Consider the following 18360-nt stretch of genomic DNA (forward strand, 5'->3'; position numbering starts at 1 on the left):
ATGAGTCTGTTCAGCTAGCTTACTAGCTAGCTGCATGCAATGTCTGTTTACCTGATGTTAGCTGACATTAATTTTCTCTTGTCACTTTCCCTTCCTCTATTGTGTTGCACCATTGGTTTTGGTGTTACTGGTTAAAATTATAGGCTGAGGTTCTCTACTCTTACTGTAAACAACTTGATCGAGACTATAAATATGCAGAACTGTTAACCAAACGATTGCACATTAATAAAGGTAGCTTGTCCCTGCTTGTTCCAGGTTGAAGGACTTTACACGCTGGCACCCAGACAGATGTAAATAACTTGGGAACCTCCCAGCCACCAGGATAATCACCATATCCCAGGATTCTATTCGGGAGTGTGCAACATCACAATGTTAGATAGAAATAGATTCACCCATGTTATTGTTTATCTATGCAGATTTGTCAGGTCATTGTGATTTATGAAGCTTATTCTAAAATACAGATGTGATTTCTGTGCCAGCGGATCGCACCGTGTGCAAGTCTTCAATTTAGACAACAATTACTTGATGAGGTGGTAGTGAAGGGCTGGAACAAAATCCTGTGAACATCATATCCCGTGCATAAAAAAAGTTGCCCTCATGTACAGAACAAGCTTATGAATGTTGGAGGTTAATCATCTTGAGATTGGACTGTGTTTTAAGGGCTCGTGTACAGATACAGGAAAAACAATAAAAATGACAAGTGTTGATGTGTCGTCCACACGTTTCTGGTTTTGAGGCTTGGTGTCACGTTCCTGACCTATTTCTGTTAGTTTGTTGTATGTGTTAGTTGGTCAGGATGTGAGTTTGGGTGGGCATTCTATGTTTTCTGTTTCTGTGTTGGTTTATTGGGTTGCCTGGTATGGCTCTTAATTAGAGGCAGGTGTTTGGCGTTCCTCTAATTGAGTCATATTTAGGTAGGCGTTTTCACAGTGTTCGTTGTGGGTGATTGTCTTCCGTGTCTGTGTCTGTACACCACGCGGGACTGTTTACGGTTTGTTCGATTTGTGTAGCCTATGTTTCCTATTCGTGCGTTCTTCTTGTGTTATGTAAGTTTGTCGTCTAGGTCTGTCTACACCGTTTGTTGTTTTTGTTAGTTTAGTCAAGTTCGTGTTTTTTCGTTAATAAATTATGTCATTTCACGACGCTGCGCCTTGGTTCCCTCAATACTCCTCCTCGTCTGATGAAGAGGAGGAGGATTACCGTTACAGAATCACCCACCAATCCAGAACCAAGCAGCGGAATTTCGAGCAACGGGAGAGTATACAGGACTTGTGGAGTTGGGAGCAAGTATTTAACGGAGAAGGACCATGGGCTAAAGTGAATCACCGTCCATGGGAACAGCTGGAGGCAGTTCGGAGAGCGGAGGAAAAGAGAGAGAGGAACCGGAGTTATGAGGGGACGCGTCTTGCACGGAAGCCCAAAAAGCCCGTGAGTAACACCCAAAAATTTCTTGGGGGGAGGCTAAGAGGTAGTGGGCCAAGGGCAGGTAGGAGACCTGCGCCCACTTCTCAGGCTTACCGTGGAGAGCGGGAGTACGGGCAGGCGCCGTGTTACGCAGTAGAGCGCACGGTGTCTCCTGTACGAGTGCAAAGCCCAGTGCGGGTTATTCCACCTCCCCGCACTGGTAGGGCTAGATTGGGCATTGAGCCAGGTGTCATGAGGCCGGCTCAACGCGTCTGGTCTCCAGTGCGTCTCCTCGGGCCGGCATACATGGCACCTGCCTTACGTATGGTTACCCCGGTTCGCCTACATAGCCCGGTGCGGGTTATTCCACCTCCCCGCACTGGTCGGGCGACCGGGAGCATTCAACCAGGTCAGGTTGTGCAGGCTCAATGCTCAAGAGAGCCAGTACGCCTGCACGGTCCGGTATTTCCGGCGCCACCTCCCCGCCCCAGCCTAGTACCTACAGTGCCTACACTACGCACTAGGTTACCAGTGCGTTTCCAGAGCCCTGTTCCTCCTCCATGCACTCTCCCTGTAGTGCGTGTATCCAGTTCGGTGCCTCCAGTTCCGGCACCACGCACTAAGCCACCTGTGCGTCTCCAGAGCCCTGTACACACTGTTTCTTCTCCTCCTACTAATCCTGATGTGCTTGCCCTCAGCCCGGTGCCACCAGTGCCGGTACCACCCACCAGGTATAGAGTGGGCTTTGAGAGTCCAGTGTGCCCTGTCCCTGCTCGCCGCACTATTATGAAGGTGCGTGTCCTTAGCCCGGTGCCTCCAGTTCCGGCACCACGCACCAGGTCTACAGTGCGCCTTATCCGGCCAGAGCCATCCGTCTCCCCAGCGCCATCTGAGCCATCCGTCTCCCCAGCGCCGTCTGAGCCATCCGTCTGCAATGAGCCTGCAAAGCCGCCCGTCTGCCATGAGCCTACAGAGCCGTCCGCCAGACAGGAGCCGCTAGAGCCGCCCGTCAGACAGGATCTGCCAGAGCCGCCAACCAGACAGGATCTGCCAGAGCCGCCAACCAGACAGGATCTGCCAGAGCCGCCAGCCAGACAGGATCTGCCAGAGCCGCCAGCGAGCCATGAGAAGCCAGAGCCGCCAGCGAGCCATGAGCGTCGAGAGCCGTCAGCCTGCCATGAGCGTCGAGAGCCGTCAGCCTGCCATGAGCGTCGAGAGCCGTCAGCCTGCCATGAGCGTCGAGAGCCGTCAGCCTGCCATGAGCGTCGAGAGCCGTCAGCCAGCCATGAGCGTCGAGAGCCGTCAGCCAGCCATGAGCGTCGAGAGCCGTCAGCCAGCCATGAGCGTCGAGAGCCGTCAGTGAGCCATGAGCGTCCAGAGCCTTCAGCCAGCCATGAGCGTCGAGAGCCGTCAGCCAGCCATGAGCGTCGAGAGCCGTCAGCCTGCCATGAGCGTCCAGATTCGTCAGTCAGCCATGAGCTGCCCTTCAGCCAGAAACGGCTATATACCCAGAACTGCCCCTCAGTCCAGAGCTGTCTCTCTGTCCGGAGCTGCCCTTCAGTCCGGAGTTGCCCCTCTATCCTGATCTCCCTCTCTATCCTGAGCTACCTCTATATTCTGATCTATCCCTCTGTCTTGTGCTATCCCTCTGTCTTGATCTATCTCTCTGTCCCGGTGTTGTCCCTGTCAGTGATGTTACCAAGAGGATTTTGTGGGGGTAGAATGAGGGTGGACATTTTTAGGGGGAGATGGAGGCTAGGATTGATTATGGTGGGGTGGGGACCTCGCCCGGAGCCTGAGCCACCACCGTGGTCAGATGCCCACCCAGACCCTCCCCTAGACTTTGTGCTGGTGCGCCCGGAGTTCGCACCTTATGGGGGGGGTTATGTCACGTTCCTGACCTATTTCTGTTAGTTTGTTATATGTGTTAGTTGGTCAGGACGTGACTTTGGGTGGGCATTCTATGTTTTCTGTTTCTATGTTGGTTTTTGGGTTGCCTGGTATGGCTCTTAATTAGAGGCAGTTGTTTGGCGTTCCTCTAATTAAGAGTCATATTTAGGTAGGCGTTGTCACAGTGTTCGTTGTGGGTGATTGTCTTCCGTGTCTGTGTCTGTACACCACGCGGGACTGTTTACGGTTTGTTCGATTTGTGTAGCCTATGTTTCCTATTCGTGCGTTCTTCTTGTGTTATGTAAGTTCGTCATCTAGGTCTGTCTACACCGTTTGTTGTTTTTGTTAGTTTAGTCAAGTTCGTGTTTTTTCGTTAATAAATTATGTCATTTCACTACGCTGCGCCTTGGTTCCCTCAATACTCCTCCTCGTCTGATGAAGAGGAGGAGGATTACCGTTACACTTGGGCATCCGGTGACTGCGGTTCATCTGTCCAATCCCCTGCAAGGAGAGAGAAAGGCGTCAATCATTTTACAATGCTGGATTCATTTAATTGAATATATATTCCTGTTCGATATGCCTTTATATAATTATATTGGACACCCTTTGTCACGTGTTAGTTTTGTATCCAATGCGTGTAGCTTAAATGAATATGAAGTAGCCTCGGCCTTCTAAACTAGTCTGACTGGATCATAGCATAGCTTTCAACATGAGTTACGAATATAGAAGCACGTTATCTTGAACATTTAGTGTAATTTAGGAGCGTCTGCTAAACGACTAAAATGTAAACATAAAAGGTGTGCGCTGCATGAGTTAATCACAATGCAAGCCTACTCATTAGAAGAACGAAAAAAAACATGAGCAGCCCTTATGTAATATTAGATCCACGGTGAAACACCACTATTCTGTCTATTTGTAATTCTTAAACAGTCAGTAAAATAGCTTAATTAGCCATCTCTAAAAAAAAAAAAAAAAAAAAAAAAAAACACATCCTGTGTCATGCACGCAAGCTTACCTGTCATGTCCACAATCCTGGAGCTGCAGACCAAGCAATATGTGAAAGGAGCACTCTATACTGTAGGATTATTTATTCTGGTCGGTGATAACTCCATTCATTAACAGGTACTGAGAAGATCGATGATGTTATTGGTGTCGTATATTTCCACTTTGGTATAGTTGTCCACTGAATTGATAGCACTAGTTGCTTACGCTGCTACAGTGGCTGCACTCTGGGGAATGCAAATTCATTTTTCACGTGATGCTGCCTTCGAATCGTTGCATGAGATGCATACCCCCCCCCCCCCCACACACACACACACACACACACACCGTACCCTGTTGCTACCCTGTTGCTTTCTGGGACAGTGATTGAGTGCTGGGCTGTCATAAGAGTAGAGTTTTATGATGAGCAGGCCCAAATGTTACCCTAGGACCAGTGTGTGTGTGTCCGCGTGTTTGTGCCTGTTTGTTTTAGCTGGGCCCTTCATGTGCGCATATGGGTTACTCCTCGGCGCTCCAGGCTTGGCTTGACATGAGATGGGTAAATTAGTAGGGGGATGAGCGGGAAGGAGGGAGAGCAGAGAAGATGAGGTATTGGCATCTTTGTTGCAAACCACCGTAACCGGGAGCAACTGTAACCACTGTGACCGTGCCTTGAGAGGTTTTAAGGGCTTCCATATGTGGCGGTTTAGAGAAAGGGGTGTAGCGGAGGGAGAGAGATCGAGAAAGAGAGAGATTTCTAGAGAGATGGGGAGAGGGATAGAGTGAGAGCATAGGACGTATAGTAAACATGACAAACAGACCTATCTAGGCCTACCGTTTTTCTACTCTCTATGGCCCTAACAACCAATGGAAAAATGCCACTAAAATACCAAGATGACCGTCAGATATGGAGGTGGTAAAATACTGGTGTTGGCGGGAGGTTATGGACACACACAAACCTTTTTAGTCCTGTCTCATTGAACAGCGTTGTGTGACTCTTCTGGGGTTTTAAGAGGGAACATAACTCAGGAAGGATGGTCTGGCCACAACATGCTGAGATGCAGCTGTCCAGCTCTAACAAACACTTTCACAAGCTTTACAGGGTGAGGAAAGAGATGGAGGGGAGAGAAGGATGTATAGAGATAGGAGCTATGGGTGGCATAGTGGAGAAGAAAAGGGAGAGGAATGGACATTGTCAAGATATCTGGAGAGCAACAATGGAAAGACAGGTGAGGGAAGACTGGGAAAGAGAGAGGGAATGTAGGAAAATACATGAGTGCAGGGAAAGTATGTGTGTGTGTGTCCTGTTCCATCTCCCAAATGCAAATCCACACACACACACACACACACACACACACACACACACACACACACACACACACACTTGTCTGTGAGCGAGGTGGTTAATTTTCTTCCTATGTTCTGTACCACTATACATTTCGCATGGTGCTGTTTTCTCAGTGACTGAACACACACACACACACACACACACACACTGCCCTCCACAGAGTCACTTGGGAGGTCCAGCCCAAATTAACAGTCAACCTTTTGACATTATTCGCAAGATGTGACCACCACTCCTGGGGGGTTGGGTTATTGTTTGTGTGTTGACCCTATATTACAATAATTAGCCTTCCAAAGTCCTGTGTGGTTTTTGGTGTGCGGGCGCTGGCTATGCTGTAATTTCCCCATACATGCGCTCATTTATAGTAGTAAATTCGAAAGTAAGTGAGTTAACATTGGGTGCTGGTGAAAGAAAACAGGCGCTAGTGGAAATAACTTTTTTTTTGACTTGCAGTCCCACCATAGATGAAATAGCCTAGCCTGGAATAGCTCGCCGTGTGTTAGGAGACTGCTGTAGGTAGTGGTGGATTGTGAGATGGGTTGTGTTTTCCCTTGAGGACCACCTGACTAGCTCTGGCCATGCCGAGGTTCCTGTGGGGTTCTACACACATATTCACGCCACTTACAAAGGTGTGGACAAAGCTGTGTGTGGTCAGTGGTCTGTTTTCTCTTTGCAGAAGAGAACACACACACACCAGCATTTGGCAACAAAGGTAAAATGTTATACCAGGAAGTAAGTGAGGGTTTGGCTTACCCCCCCCCCCCCCCCCCACACACACACACACAGCCAGGTGAGCTCTTATCTCTCTCTGATCATTGTGTTCTGTCTGTCATGGCAGTGCCTCTGAAAGACCAGTGCCACAATGCCTGGCTGGCAATGCATTGTGGGGGAAAGGCATGTTCCCTTTTAAGAGAGGTACCTGGAGAGGTTTCCGTCTTTTTAGCAGTCATCTAGTCTGTTATTTCAGGTATTGACCTTACAATCACCTCTAAAGATGGAGTCCGCATTAGGGGAAACGGCGCCACTGTTCGCCCAGCACCTTTATTTTTGTTTTGTGGGCGAAACAGAGGTGAGGTGTCGAGCAGCGAAAAAATTGCTGTTCTATCGTGCGTGCAATGATGTCTGGGAAAAAAAAACATTACTAATAACGCTGTTGTTGTAATAGCCTATCCCAAACGGATGTGGCAGTTTCCCTATTAAGGATTAGAGTTTAGACACTTTTTTTAGTTCGATCCCCCAAAAAAGTATGTTATTCAAAAGTATGTGATTGAAGTACAGATAACTGCCCAAATAATGGAAACACTTAAGTAAATGAGGAGGGAAAAAGTCTATTGATATCAGGTGCTTCCACACAGGCAATTGACTTAAAGATATTGACTTAAAGATATAGATGGACGTATCATTTCTTACAACCGACAACTTTTGAACATCAGAACATACCGGATTCAACCTCATCGACTTTGACTCATCTGGCCTTGGCTCTTTCTGTAATTCCGACCCAATTCCCGTGCTACCCAAGACGTTACAGAGGCAAGAGAGGGGGGGATCCTATCGAGATTAATGCAAAGGGAGAACTGGCCATTCTCTTCCCTCCATTCACTTAATAATAAAATGATTGATCGTGGATTTGCTACCAACGGGACTCTCGAAACTGAAATATTCTCTGCTTTTCCGAAACATGGCTCTCGTAACAAGATATGCCTCATGGCTATCTAAGTCTATGGACTCTCCATTCACCGTTCCGACAAGACAATGGAGTCAGGGAAATTGAGTGCGCTGACTTGCATGGAAGTATCGACCCATTGTTCATCTGCCTTGAATGCCAACCCTTTTACCTCCCAGTGGAGTTTTCAGCTGTTATTGTTACTCTTTAATAAATTCTACCAGGACTACGAAAAATAACAAGCTGGCACTTAACGAACTGTACGAGGCTATAACCAAGCAGGAAAACTTGCATCCAGAGGCTTCTTTTCTGGTTGCTGGTGATTTTAATTCTGCGTCATTAAGACACATGATGCCGGAACTTCCATCAACACGTCTCCCTCGACACTAGGGAGACTAAGTCCTAGACCTCTGTTATTCTACCCACAAGCAAGCATAAAATACCTTCCCTCATCCGCCATTCAGCAAATCAGATCAAGACTCCGTACTCCTGCTTCCTGTTTACAATTAGAAGCTCAAACAGAAATGACTCATGACTCCCTTTGTTGAGAAATGGTCTCCAGATCAGAGATGATGCTAAAGGACTGCTTTGTTAGCGCAGATTGGAATATGTTTCGGGACTCCGCAGATAACATCGACAAGCTAAACCACCTCAGTCACCGTCTTCAATTGGAATTGCATCGGCGACGTTATCCCCTCAGTTAAGGTTTGCTGCTTCCCCAATCAAAGTCCTGGATTAACACTGAGGTTGGCGCTAAACTAATGGATATGGCTACCACACACAGGGCTATCAGATTACACATGCTCCGATGCCTGCCGCATGTGGCAGGGGCTACAGTCCATTACGGATTACAAAGGAAGACCCTGCCATTATCTGCCCAACAATGTCGCTCGACCAGACAAACTCGATGCATTTCATGCACACTTTAAAAATAACGTTGTGCTGGGTGTGAGACCCAGAAGATTGGGTGATCTCGCTCTCCGAGGCCGATGTGAGTAAAGTCTTTAATCAGGTCAACACTTGCAAGGCCGTGGGGCCTGATGGTATTCCAGGGTGCGTTCGCAGAGCATGCGCAGATTAGCTGGCTGGTATATTCATAGTCATTTTCAACCTCTCCTTGTCCCAGTCTGTAATCCCAACATTTTAAGATTTTCCCAAGAACTCTGAAGCTTCATGCCACAATGACTACTGCTCTGGAGCACTCATCTTTAATCATGAAGTGCTTTGAGAGCCTGGTTAATGGTACACATTAAAAAAAATATATTTTTTTTTAGCCAAAAACACAACAGCATTGATTCAAGCCAACAGTAGCGATAACGAATAAACCAGCAAAAGATATGAATTTTTTCACTAACCTTCTCAAAATTCATCAAATGACAGTCCTATAACATCATATTACACAATACATATATTGTTTGTTCGAAAATGTGCATATTTAGCGGCACAAATCGTGGTTAAACAACGTGAATACTAGGCAAAATGCAATAACAATGTCCGGAGAAATCTTGGAGAGGCACCTAATCTAATCAAATAACTATCCATAAACGTTAATAAAAAATACATGTTGGACAGCAAATTAAAGATAGCTTAATTCTTAATGCAATCGCCGTGTTAGAATTCTAAAAATAACTTCAGTACGACATCCAGCTTACGTTATTGCGAGAGAGCGCCCAAAATCAAAGCGGAAACACAACGACACATTTTCCACAGAAATAGGAAATAACATCATAATGGGTCCTACTTTTCCTGATCTTCCATCAGAATGTTGTACAAGTGGTCCTTTGTCCAGAACAATCGTTGTTTGGATTTAGAATGTCATTTTTCCCTCTCGAATGAGCAAGCAAAACTTGCCAAGTGGCGCGAAGCTCTCCATCATGAACAAACGCAAAGAACGGAACACGCCAAAACTCCCGAAAAAAATTCAATAATCTTATTAAACTATATTGAAAAAACGTACTTTACGATGATATTGTCACATTTATCAAATAAAATCAAAGCTGGAGATAGTAGCCGTCTATAACGACAGCTTTTCAGAAGGCAATCCCCGGTTCCTTCTCGCGTCTTCCTGAAAACAGGAAATTGGTGTCACATCATGCCAAGAGCTCTTATTCGATCTCAGATCAAGCTATACACTCCATTTCTTCTCTCACTGCCGATTGACATCTAGTGGAAGGCGTATGAAGTGCATGTATACTAATAGATTTCAAGCAAAAGATTAGGTAGGCCCTGGAACAGAGCCTCGATTTGAGATTTTTCACTTTCTGACAGGAAGTTTGCTGCAAAATGAGTTCTGTTTTACTCACAGATATAATTCAAACGGTTTTAGAAACTTGAGAGTGTTTTCTATCCAATAGTAATAATAATATGCATATTGTATGAGCAAGAATTGAGTACGAGGCCGTTTGAAATGGGCACCTTTCATCCAAGTTACTCAATACTGCCCCTGCAGCCCAAAGAAGTTAACACCATCCTCCGAGAAACCCTAGACCCACTCCAATTTGCATACCCCCCCAACAGATCCACAGATGACGCAGTCTCTATTGCACTCCACATTGCCCTTTCCCACTTGCACAACTAACTTGAAACATTGAAACAATTAACATTCCATAATGCTTAGAGTCATATAAAAAAAATGCTGGGCAGGCCATTATTTAGTCTAACATGGCTATGCCCCCATAGGATGACAATGCCCCATCCACATGGCACAAGGGGTCACTGAATGGTTTGATGAGTATGAAATTGATGTTGGTGAACCAAATGCCATGGCCGTCTCTGTCACCAGATCTCAACCCAATTGAACACATATGGGAGATTTTGGAGCAGCGCCTGAGACAGTGATTTAAAATAAACCACCTAATTATGACATTTCTCGTGGAAGAATGGTGTCGCATCCCTCCAATAGAGTTCCAGAGACTTGTAGAATCTATGCCAAGGTGCATTGAAGCTGTTCTGGCACCCTATTAATCCACTTTATGTTGGTGTTTTCTTTATTTTGGCAGTTACCTGTGTATCTATCCACAGCTACACGGTTCACTCATATGGTCTCCAGTTTTATGAATTCCCTCAACTTGTGGTTTCATTTTCTGTGTGTGTTTTTCGAGTTCACACACACGCATGCGTTTGTGTGTTTTGTATATAACCCTGTCATTTTATAGGTATTCTCAGTGCAAGTGGCCTGTGCTGTTTAAAGCATGTTTGACAAATGCAGCCTCTCATGCCAACTCTAGACAAAAGGCTCTAATTTAGTCCAACATAAACCCACACTTAGAAAACCATTCATATAGACCTGCATATACAACCCTGCTCATGGAAACCCATACACACTCATGTAGATTTAGCATATATTCAATTGTTGATCAGCATGCACCAACCCGAATGAACAGTATTAGTTAGCAGTATTAGACCACGTCTAAGAGGAGTAGTGTCTGTGTGTGTGTCGTGTGCGCATGTGTGAGTGTGTGCGTGAGCATAAGCGTGCGTGTGTGTGTGTGTGTGTCTGTATGATGCTACAGATCATTTCTTGTCTGATCTAGATTGTTGGTGGTAAGAAAGGAACAGTGGTTTCAGGCTTTCTGTCTTTGTCATTAGGTCCTTAGTTTTAGCCTGGTCCCTTGTTCTATGTGTCTTAAAGGGACAGGGACTGGCGACACTAAGGAGGGACCACACGCCTCAGGGGAGAGATTAGAAAGAGAAGGAGCAAAAAGGGGAGAAAAATTATGACTGAGCTGGAATTTTTTGGTCTTTGTCGTGTTAGAAGCTTTTGAGAAGAGAGAGTGGGAGAGCAAGGCCAAGAATGAAAGGAAAAGAAAACAGAACAGGAGGGTAAGCAAATGAAGGGAAGAGAGAGAGAGAAAAAAAGAAGGAAATGAAAAGAGACGCCATTAATTTAGTGCTGTGCTGTGGGAGGTTTCTGAAGGTTAGTGTGTGTTTGGTGCCAGGCACTCCTGGGTTGACTGATGCCTTTGTGAAGAGGCCAGGAACCAACCAACCACATACACAGTCTTTAACTGAGTTGAAAGAGAGCGAGAAATGGGAGGCTTTTTTCACTCCCCGTAATGGACCTGATTTGCTGAGATTCAAATTGGGGTATTTATTTTTTGCTTAATATTGTTTAGTGCAGCCTACAACACACTCTCTCGAAGGATCTCAGTGAAAAACGTCTCACACACACACTTCACCCCTTACTCATTGAAGCCGTCAGCCTCTTTCAAAGGGGCTAAATGCATCTGAGTCATCATCGCAGCCTCACTCTTCATGTCCATACGCAAGCATGCGCGCACACACACACACACACACACACACACACACACACACACACACACACACACACACACACACACACACACACACACACACACACACACACACACACACACACACGCACAAAACTGGTAGGTACACACTCACTTGCATACAGTGAACGCCACTACTGAACGCCTTAACATAATGTAAGCCAGTGAAATTAAGGCCAGATATATTTATAGTGCTACTTTAACTGTGGTTCAGACCCAGCTGAAAACATATCCATCTCGCGCACACACACACACACACACACACACACACACACACACACACACACACACACACACACACACACACACACACACACACACACACACACACACACACACACACATCCCCCTCTGGTATGCGTAATATCATTATTCGGTGTGTGTTCAGGATAGCCAATCTTGGCTACCAGGCTTATAACATACAGCTCATTGGGTTTATGACAGTCAGACTACATAAGTGGATGAGGCTTTTTCTGTATTTTTATTTAACCTTTATTTGACGAGGCAAGTCAGTTAAGAACAAATTGTTATTTACAATGACGGTCTACCAAAAGGCAAAATGCCTCCTGTGGGGATGGGGGCCTGGGATATTTTTTTAAATGAATAAATATATTGTCACGCCCTGACCTTAGTTCCTTTTTATGTCTCTATTTTGGTTTAGTCAGGGCGTGAGTTGGGGTGGGCATTCTATGTTTTGTGTTCTATGTTTTCTATTTCTGTGTGTTTGGCCAGGTGTGGTTCTCAGAGGCAGCTGTCTATCGTTGTCTCTGATTGAGAACCATACTTATGTAGCCTTTTCCCCCTTGTGTTTTGTGGGTAGTTGTTTTCTGTCTTTGTGTCTGTACCAGACAGGACTGTTTCGCTTTGTTTCATTCTCTTTGTTATTTTGTTTAGTGTTCTGTTTTAATAAATTAACATGAACACTTACCACGCTGCGCTTTGGTCCGATGATTCCTCATCTTCAGACGACGATCGTTACATATATACAGTTGAAGTGGAAAGTTTACACCTTAGCTAAATACATTTAAACTCAGTTTTTCACAATTCCTGACATTTAATCCTAGTAAAAATTCAGTCTTAGTATCACCACTTTATTTTAAGAATGTGAAATGTCAGAATAATAGTAGAGGGAATGATTTATTTCAGCTTAAATTTCTTTCATCACATTCCCAGTGGGTCAGAAGTTTACATACACTCAATTAGTATTTGGTAGCATTGCCTTTAAATTGTTTAACTTGGGTCAAACGTTTTGGCTTGCCTTACACAAGCTTCCCACAATAAGTTGAGTGAATTTCATCCCATTCCTCCTGACAGAGCTGGTGTAACTGAGTCAGGTTTGTTGGCCTCCTTGCTTGCACACGCTATTTCAGTTGTGCCCACACATTTTCTATAGGATTGATGTCAGGGCTTTGTGGTGGCCACTCCAGTACCTTGACTTTGTTGTCCTTAAGCCATTTTGCCACAACTTTGGAAGTATGCTTGGGGTCATTGTCCATTTGGAAGACCCATTTGCGACCAAGCTTTAACTTCTACTTGGTACTCATCCCGGATCCAGGAGCACCCTCATCAGTAAAAAAGCTGACTAGCTTAGCCTAGCATAGCACCACAAGTAAATACTAGCATCTAAATATCATGAAATCACAAGTCCAAGACACCAGATGAAAGATACACATCTTGTGAATCCAGCCATCATTTCTGATTTTTTAAATGTTTTACAGGGAAAACACAATATGTATTTCTATTAGCTAACCACGATAGCAAAAGACCCAACCGCATATTTTCACAATTTTTTTACTGCATAGGTAGCTATCACAAATTCGACCAAATAAAGATATAAATAGTCACTAACCAAGAAACAACTTCATCAGATGACAGTCTGATAACATATTTATTGTATAGCATATGTTTTGTTCGAAAAATTTGCATATTTCAGGTATAAATCAGAGTTTACTATTGCAGCCCCCATCACAAAATCTCACCAAAGCAGCTAGAATAACTACAGAGACAAACGTGAATTACCTAAATACTCATCATAAAACATTTATGAAAATTACATGGTGTACAGCAAATTAAAGACAAACATCTTGTGAATCCAGCCAATATTTCAGATTTTTTAAGTGTTTTACAGCGAAAACACAATATAGCGTTATATTAGCTTAGCACAATAGCAAACATTACAACAGCATTGATTCAAGCCAAACATAGCAATAACGTATAAACCATCAAAATATATAAATTTTTTCACTAACCTTCTCAGAATTCTTCAGATGACAGTCCTGTAACATCATATTACACAATTCATATAGAGTTTGTTCGAAAATGTGCATATTTTGTTTAGACATGTCACGTTAACGTTTGCTAGCTAGCTAAAACATTTACTATAACCCTAATCTAAAAATGAACAACAATAATAGTGGTTAGAGCATTGGACTAGTAACCGAAAGGTTGCAAGATCGAATCCCTGAGCTGACAAGGTGAAAATCTGTCGTTCTGCCCCTGAACAAGGCAGTTAACCCGCTGTTACTAGGCCGTCATTGAAAATAAGAATTTGTTCTTAACTGACTTGCCTAGTTAAATAAAGTTTTTTTTTTTTTTATCCATAGAGTAACAATACTAGCAATACAAACCGGTTGTCATAGCTAGCTAAAGTTAACCAAATAGGTTCAATGTTAGCTAGCAAGCCAGCCATCGAACTCCAGCTGGCTATCTAACAGCAAGCTTTAATTTGCAATGAAAACAACTTTCTGACAAAATTAGAAATGTATCATATCTGAAACTGTAGCTAGATTCTTACCCGTAAACATGGATGAAAGCTTCACGGCAGAATGCAACCGTTTTTTATTAAATAAGACATCCTGTGTCGTTTGCGTTTAGTTTGCACAGCTTATTTGTCCTGTTGTTGTGTTCCACTGATTTCAAAACTCGGTCAACTTTTCCGTGAGAGAGAGTCAGAATGGCAAGATACACTGACCTTTGTCGATAGAGCCTGATAAATTCAGGGCAGCAATGTTATTGAGAGCAGTAGCAACATATTTGCAGTCCTCTATGGCTAACGTTATGTCTTTAAAAAAACTGCAGTAGAAAGGATTATCTACGCATAACGAGCAGCTCATTTTATAGACACAAGATGCTACACCGCAGACCAATCTGAAACTCATCTCTCGGCATGTCCAGCCCACTCATTATCTCAGCCAATCATGGCTAGCGGGAAGGTTCCTGACTTTTTATTTGGCTAAACCAACTAGGCTCGTAATTGAACAACTGTATTCGTATTTACAGTTGGCATAAACATAAATGTTCCAGAATGCCTTTCTGCCAAAAAACGCATTTTGATAAAAACAAAAAATTCACGTTCAAACGGCTCTCCTGTGAAGTCGGGACTTGCGGCATACGCCTAGTTTCCTAAATCAGGTCACAAATCTCACAGCTTTACTATGGCCTAAAGCGAAATGTCTCAAATTAATATTTTTCCCCCTGTATGGGTAGAGATGAGATACGATATATTGTTCTTGATATGGTCTGTGCTCATAGGTGCAGTAGGTAACTGATTTTTTTTATGGCTAAAGCAGCGCTGGGCATACTTTTGGCTCGAGGGCCACATCGGGATTTAGAAATTCAAATTCTTTTGGGACCAATTTGTTTGTTAAAATCAATTTGCCAGCCAGAAAAAAAGCAGAGAGCTAACATCTCTTAGGGCTGGTTTCTCGGACAAAGATTAAGCCTATTCCCAGACAAAAAAAGTTATTTCAATGGAGATTCTCCTTTGAGCATATTTTTTAACCTAGGATTAGGCTTAATCTGTACGTGGGAAACCAGACCTCAGGCAAGGTTACTCATCACAAAAGGATAGTTCAGCAAACCACCTCTGCTATACAAGCATGTTCTCTAAGTGTATTGTTTTAGAATTTTCCTAACCTGCTTTCCTCTTCTCTCTGTCTCTTTCCAGGTGTGTTGGGCAGTGCGGAGTGTTCATGCGGCCGCAGCCACTTCACGTGTGCAGTGAGCGCTTTTGGGGAGTGTACATGTATCCCGGCCCAGTGGCAGTGTGACGGGGACAACGACTGTGGAGATCACAGTGACGAGGATGGATGCAGTGAGTTACACCTAAATATCTCCATTTGTCTCTTTCTCGATCGCTTGACGTCCGTTACTATATCGGGTACAATATCGAAATGTGCCACAGTAAATTCAATTTGGTGTCAGCACAGCTAGTACAAGTGGCTATACAGGCCTTATTTAAATTGTATGATTGTCATAGAATAGGCAACTCCAGTGTCAAAGTTTTAAAAGAACAAAGGAACAAGGATTTTTTGGAGGATTTCATAAATATAAATGTGTTTTGTAAAAGCATATAAATGTTCTATAACTGATTTTTTTTATTTTGGAAGTTGTTCAAGGAAATGCAGCGCTATGTAAACTACAGCAGTATGTGAGCTATCTCCATATTGTACCTTTTATGTTTTGGTTGGTTGTATTTGTATTTGTATTTATTATGGATCTCCATTAGCTGCCAAAGCAGCAGCTACTCTTCCTGGGGTCCAGCAAAATTAAGGCAGTTTATACAATTTTAAAAACATTACAAAACATTCCCAGATTTCACAACCCACTGTGTGCCCTACTCCACCACTACCATATATCTACAGTACTAAAACTGTGTGTGTGTGTGTGTGTGTGTGTGTGTGTGTGTGTGTGTGTGTGTGTGTGTGTGTGTGTGTGTGTGTGTGTGTGTGTGTGTGTGTGTGTGTGTGTGTGTGTGTGTGTGTGTGTGTGTGTGTGCATGCATGTGTCTGTGCCATTGTTTGTGTTGCTTCACAGTCCCCGCTGTTCCATAAGGTGTTTTTGTATGTTTTTTAAATCAAATTTTACTTCTTGCGTCAGTGAAGATACCTCTTGTGACATGTCTTGTGGGGTATGCATGGGTGTCTGAGCTGTGTGCCAGTCGTTTAGACAGACAGCTCAGTGCATTCAACATGTCAATAACTCTCGAAAATAAAAGTAGTGATCAAGTCAATCTCTAATGCATATTATTAATATGAGCTCTCTGTGTACATCCAAGGGCCAGCCATGCTGCCCTGTTCTGAGCCAATTGCAATTTTCCTAAGTCCTAAGGGGGGCTTTACTATTCTTGGGTAGCGGAATGACTTTAGCTTCCATCCGGGCCTGAGGGCACACGCTCTCTAGTAGGTTTAAATTGAAGATGTGGCATTATTATTTGCTATTATCCTCAGTAATTTTCCATCCAGATTGTCAGACCTTGGTGGCTTGACATTGTTGATAGACAACAATAATTTATTCACCTCTTCCACACTGACTTCATCTGATTCAATGAATGAAGGAGCCAAGTTGGCCTTTTTCCCAAAAATGTAATTTAAGGTGTCCCAAAGCTTTTTACTATCAATCTTTATATCATTTATCTTTGTTTCATAGTGTAGTTTATTTTTTATTTAGTTTAGTCACATGATTACTTAATTTGCAGTACGTTTGCCAATCAGTTGGGCCTCCCATTAATCAGACTTAATTGCCATACCTTTTGCCTCATCCCTCTCAACCATACAATTTTTCAATTCCTCATCAATCCAAGGGGATTTAACAGTTTTTACAATCATTTTCTTAATGGGTGCGTGCTTATTAGTAACTGGAATAATCAATTTCATAAATGCGTCAAGTGCAGCGTCTGGTTGCTCCTCATTACACACCACAGACCAACAAATATTCTTTAGATCATCAACATATGAATCACGGCCAGCCTTTGGAACTTTGGTTTTCCTAGATATGGCTATTATATTGTGATCACTACATCCTATGGATTTGGATACTGCTTTCAAGCAAATTTCTGCAGCATTAGTAAAGATGTGATAAATACATGTTGATGATTTCATTCCTGTGCTGTTTTTAACTACCCTGGTAGGTTGACTGACAACCTAATCCAGGTTGCAGACACTGGTTAGAGTTTGACATTTTTTCCTAATTGGGCAGCTTGATGATAGCCAGTCAATATTTAAATCACCCAGAAAATAGATTTTTAATATGGACTTTTTTTCAGCACTTTTCTGGGTTGCTTGATTGTTTTTAATGCTTTACTGGGAAGCTTATCGGAGGTAGACTTACTCATGTTATTTACATTGGAGCTGATAGTGCAGGGTGAGCTGCATAAAGGGGTCTTCCTACTATTGCACACTGACTCAGTGCTAACTGTGTAACTCTGGTTTATAGGCTCATGATTACTGCTTACAGTAGCTGTAGGATAAACAGATGTATTCGGTGCAATGTGTGTGCGTGTGTCCAATAGACGTGTCTTATAGTTTGATTGGGATGACTATGATGGCGCCGGAGGAGATGGCTGCCGTTTTACGTGCTCCTAACCAATTGTTCGTGTTTTTTTCACGTTATTTGTAACTTATTTTGTACATAATGGTTCTGCCACTGTCTCTTATGACTGAAAAGAGCTTCTGGATATCAGGACAGCAATTACACACCTTGTACTGAACAAATATTTTTTATTTAACGAGTCGGAGGCAAAGGATTTACTTCAGAACCCGCCGTTCGCATGAAGAAGAGACGGAGATATCGGGGATGTAGGTTGAGTGAGTAATCCCCCTCTACCATCGGTCCTATTAGCCAACATACAATCATTGGATAACATCATGGATGAGCTCTGATCAAGACTATCCTACCAACAGGACATTAAAAACTGTAATGTCTTATGTTTCACCGAGTCGTGGCTGAACGTCGACATGGATAACATACAACTGGCTGGGTTTTCGGACCATCGGCAAGATAGAACA

General features: G+C 43.6%; 1 protein-coding gene across 1 annotated transcript in view; it reads left to right on the forward strand.

Moving 5' to 3' along the window:
* The window catches only part of LOC129834292 (low-density lipoprotein receptor-related protein 4-like), a 189672-nt gene that overhangs the window by 91329 nt on the left and 79983 nt on the right, over positions 1-18360 (forward strand). Inside the window, exon 2 of the mRNA XM_055899151.1 lies at positions 15522-15668. Coding sequence (XP_055755126.1) covers positions 15522-15668 — 147 coding nt within the window. The remainder of the gene's footprint in view (positions 1-15521; positions 15669-18360) is intronic.

The sequence above is a fragment of the Salvelinus fontinalis genome, chromosome 35 (genome assembly GCF_029448725.1).
Source record: "Salvelinus fontinalis isolate EN_2023a chromosome 35, ASM2944872v1, whole genome shotgun sequence".
In the NCBI taxonomy this organism is placed as follows: Eukaryota; Metazoa; Chordata; class Actinopteri; order Salmoniformes; family Salmonidae; genus Salvelinus; species Salvelinus fontinalis.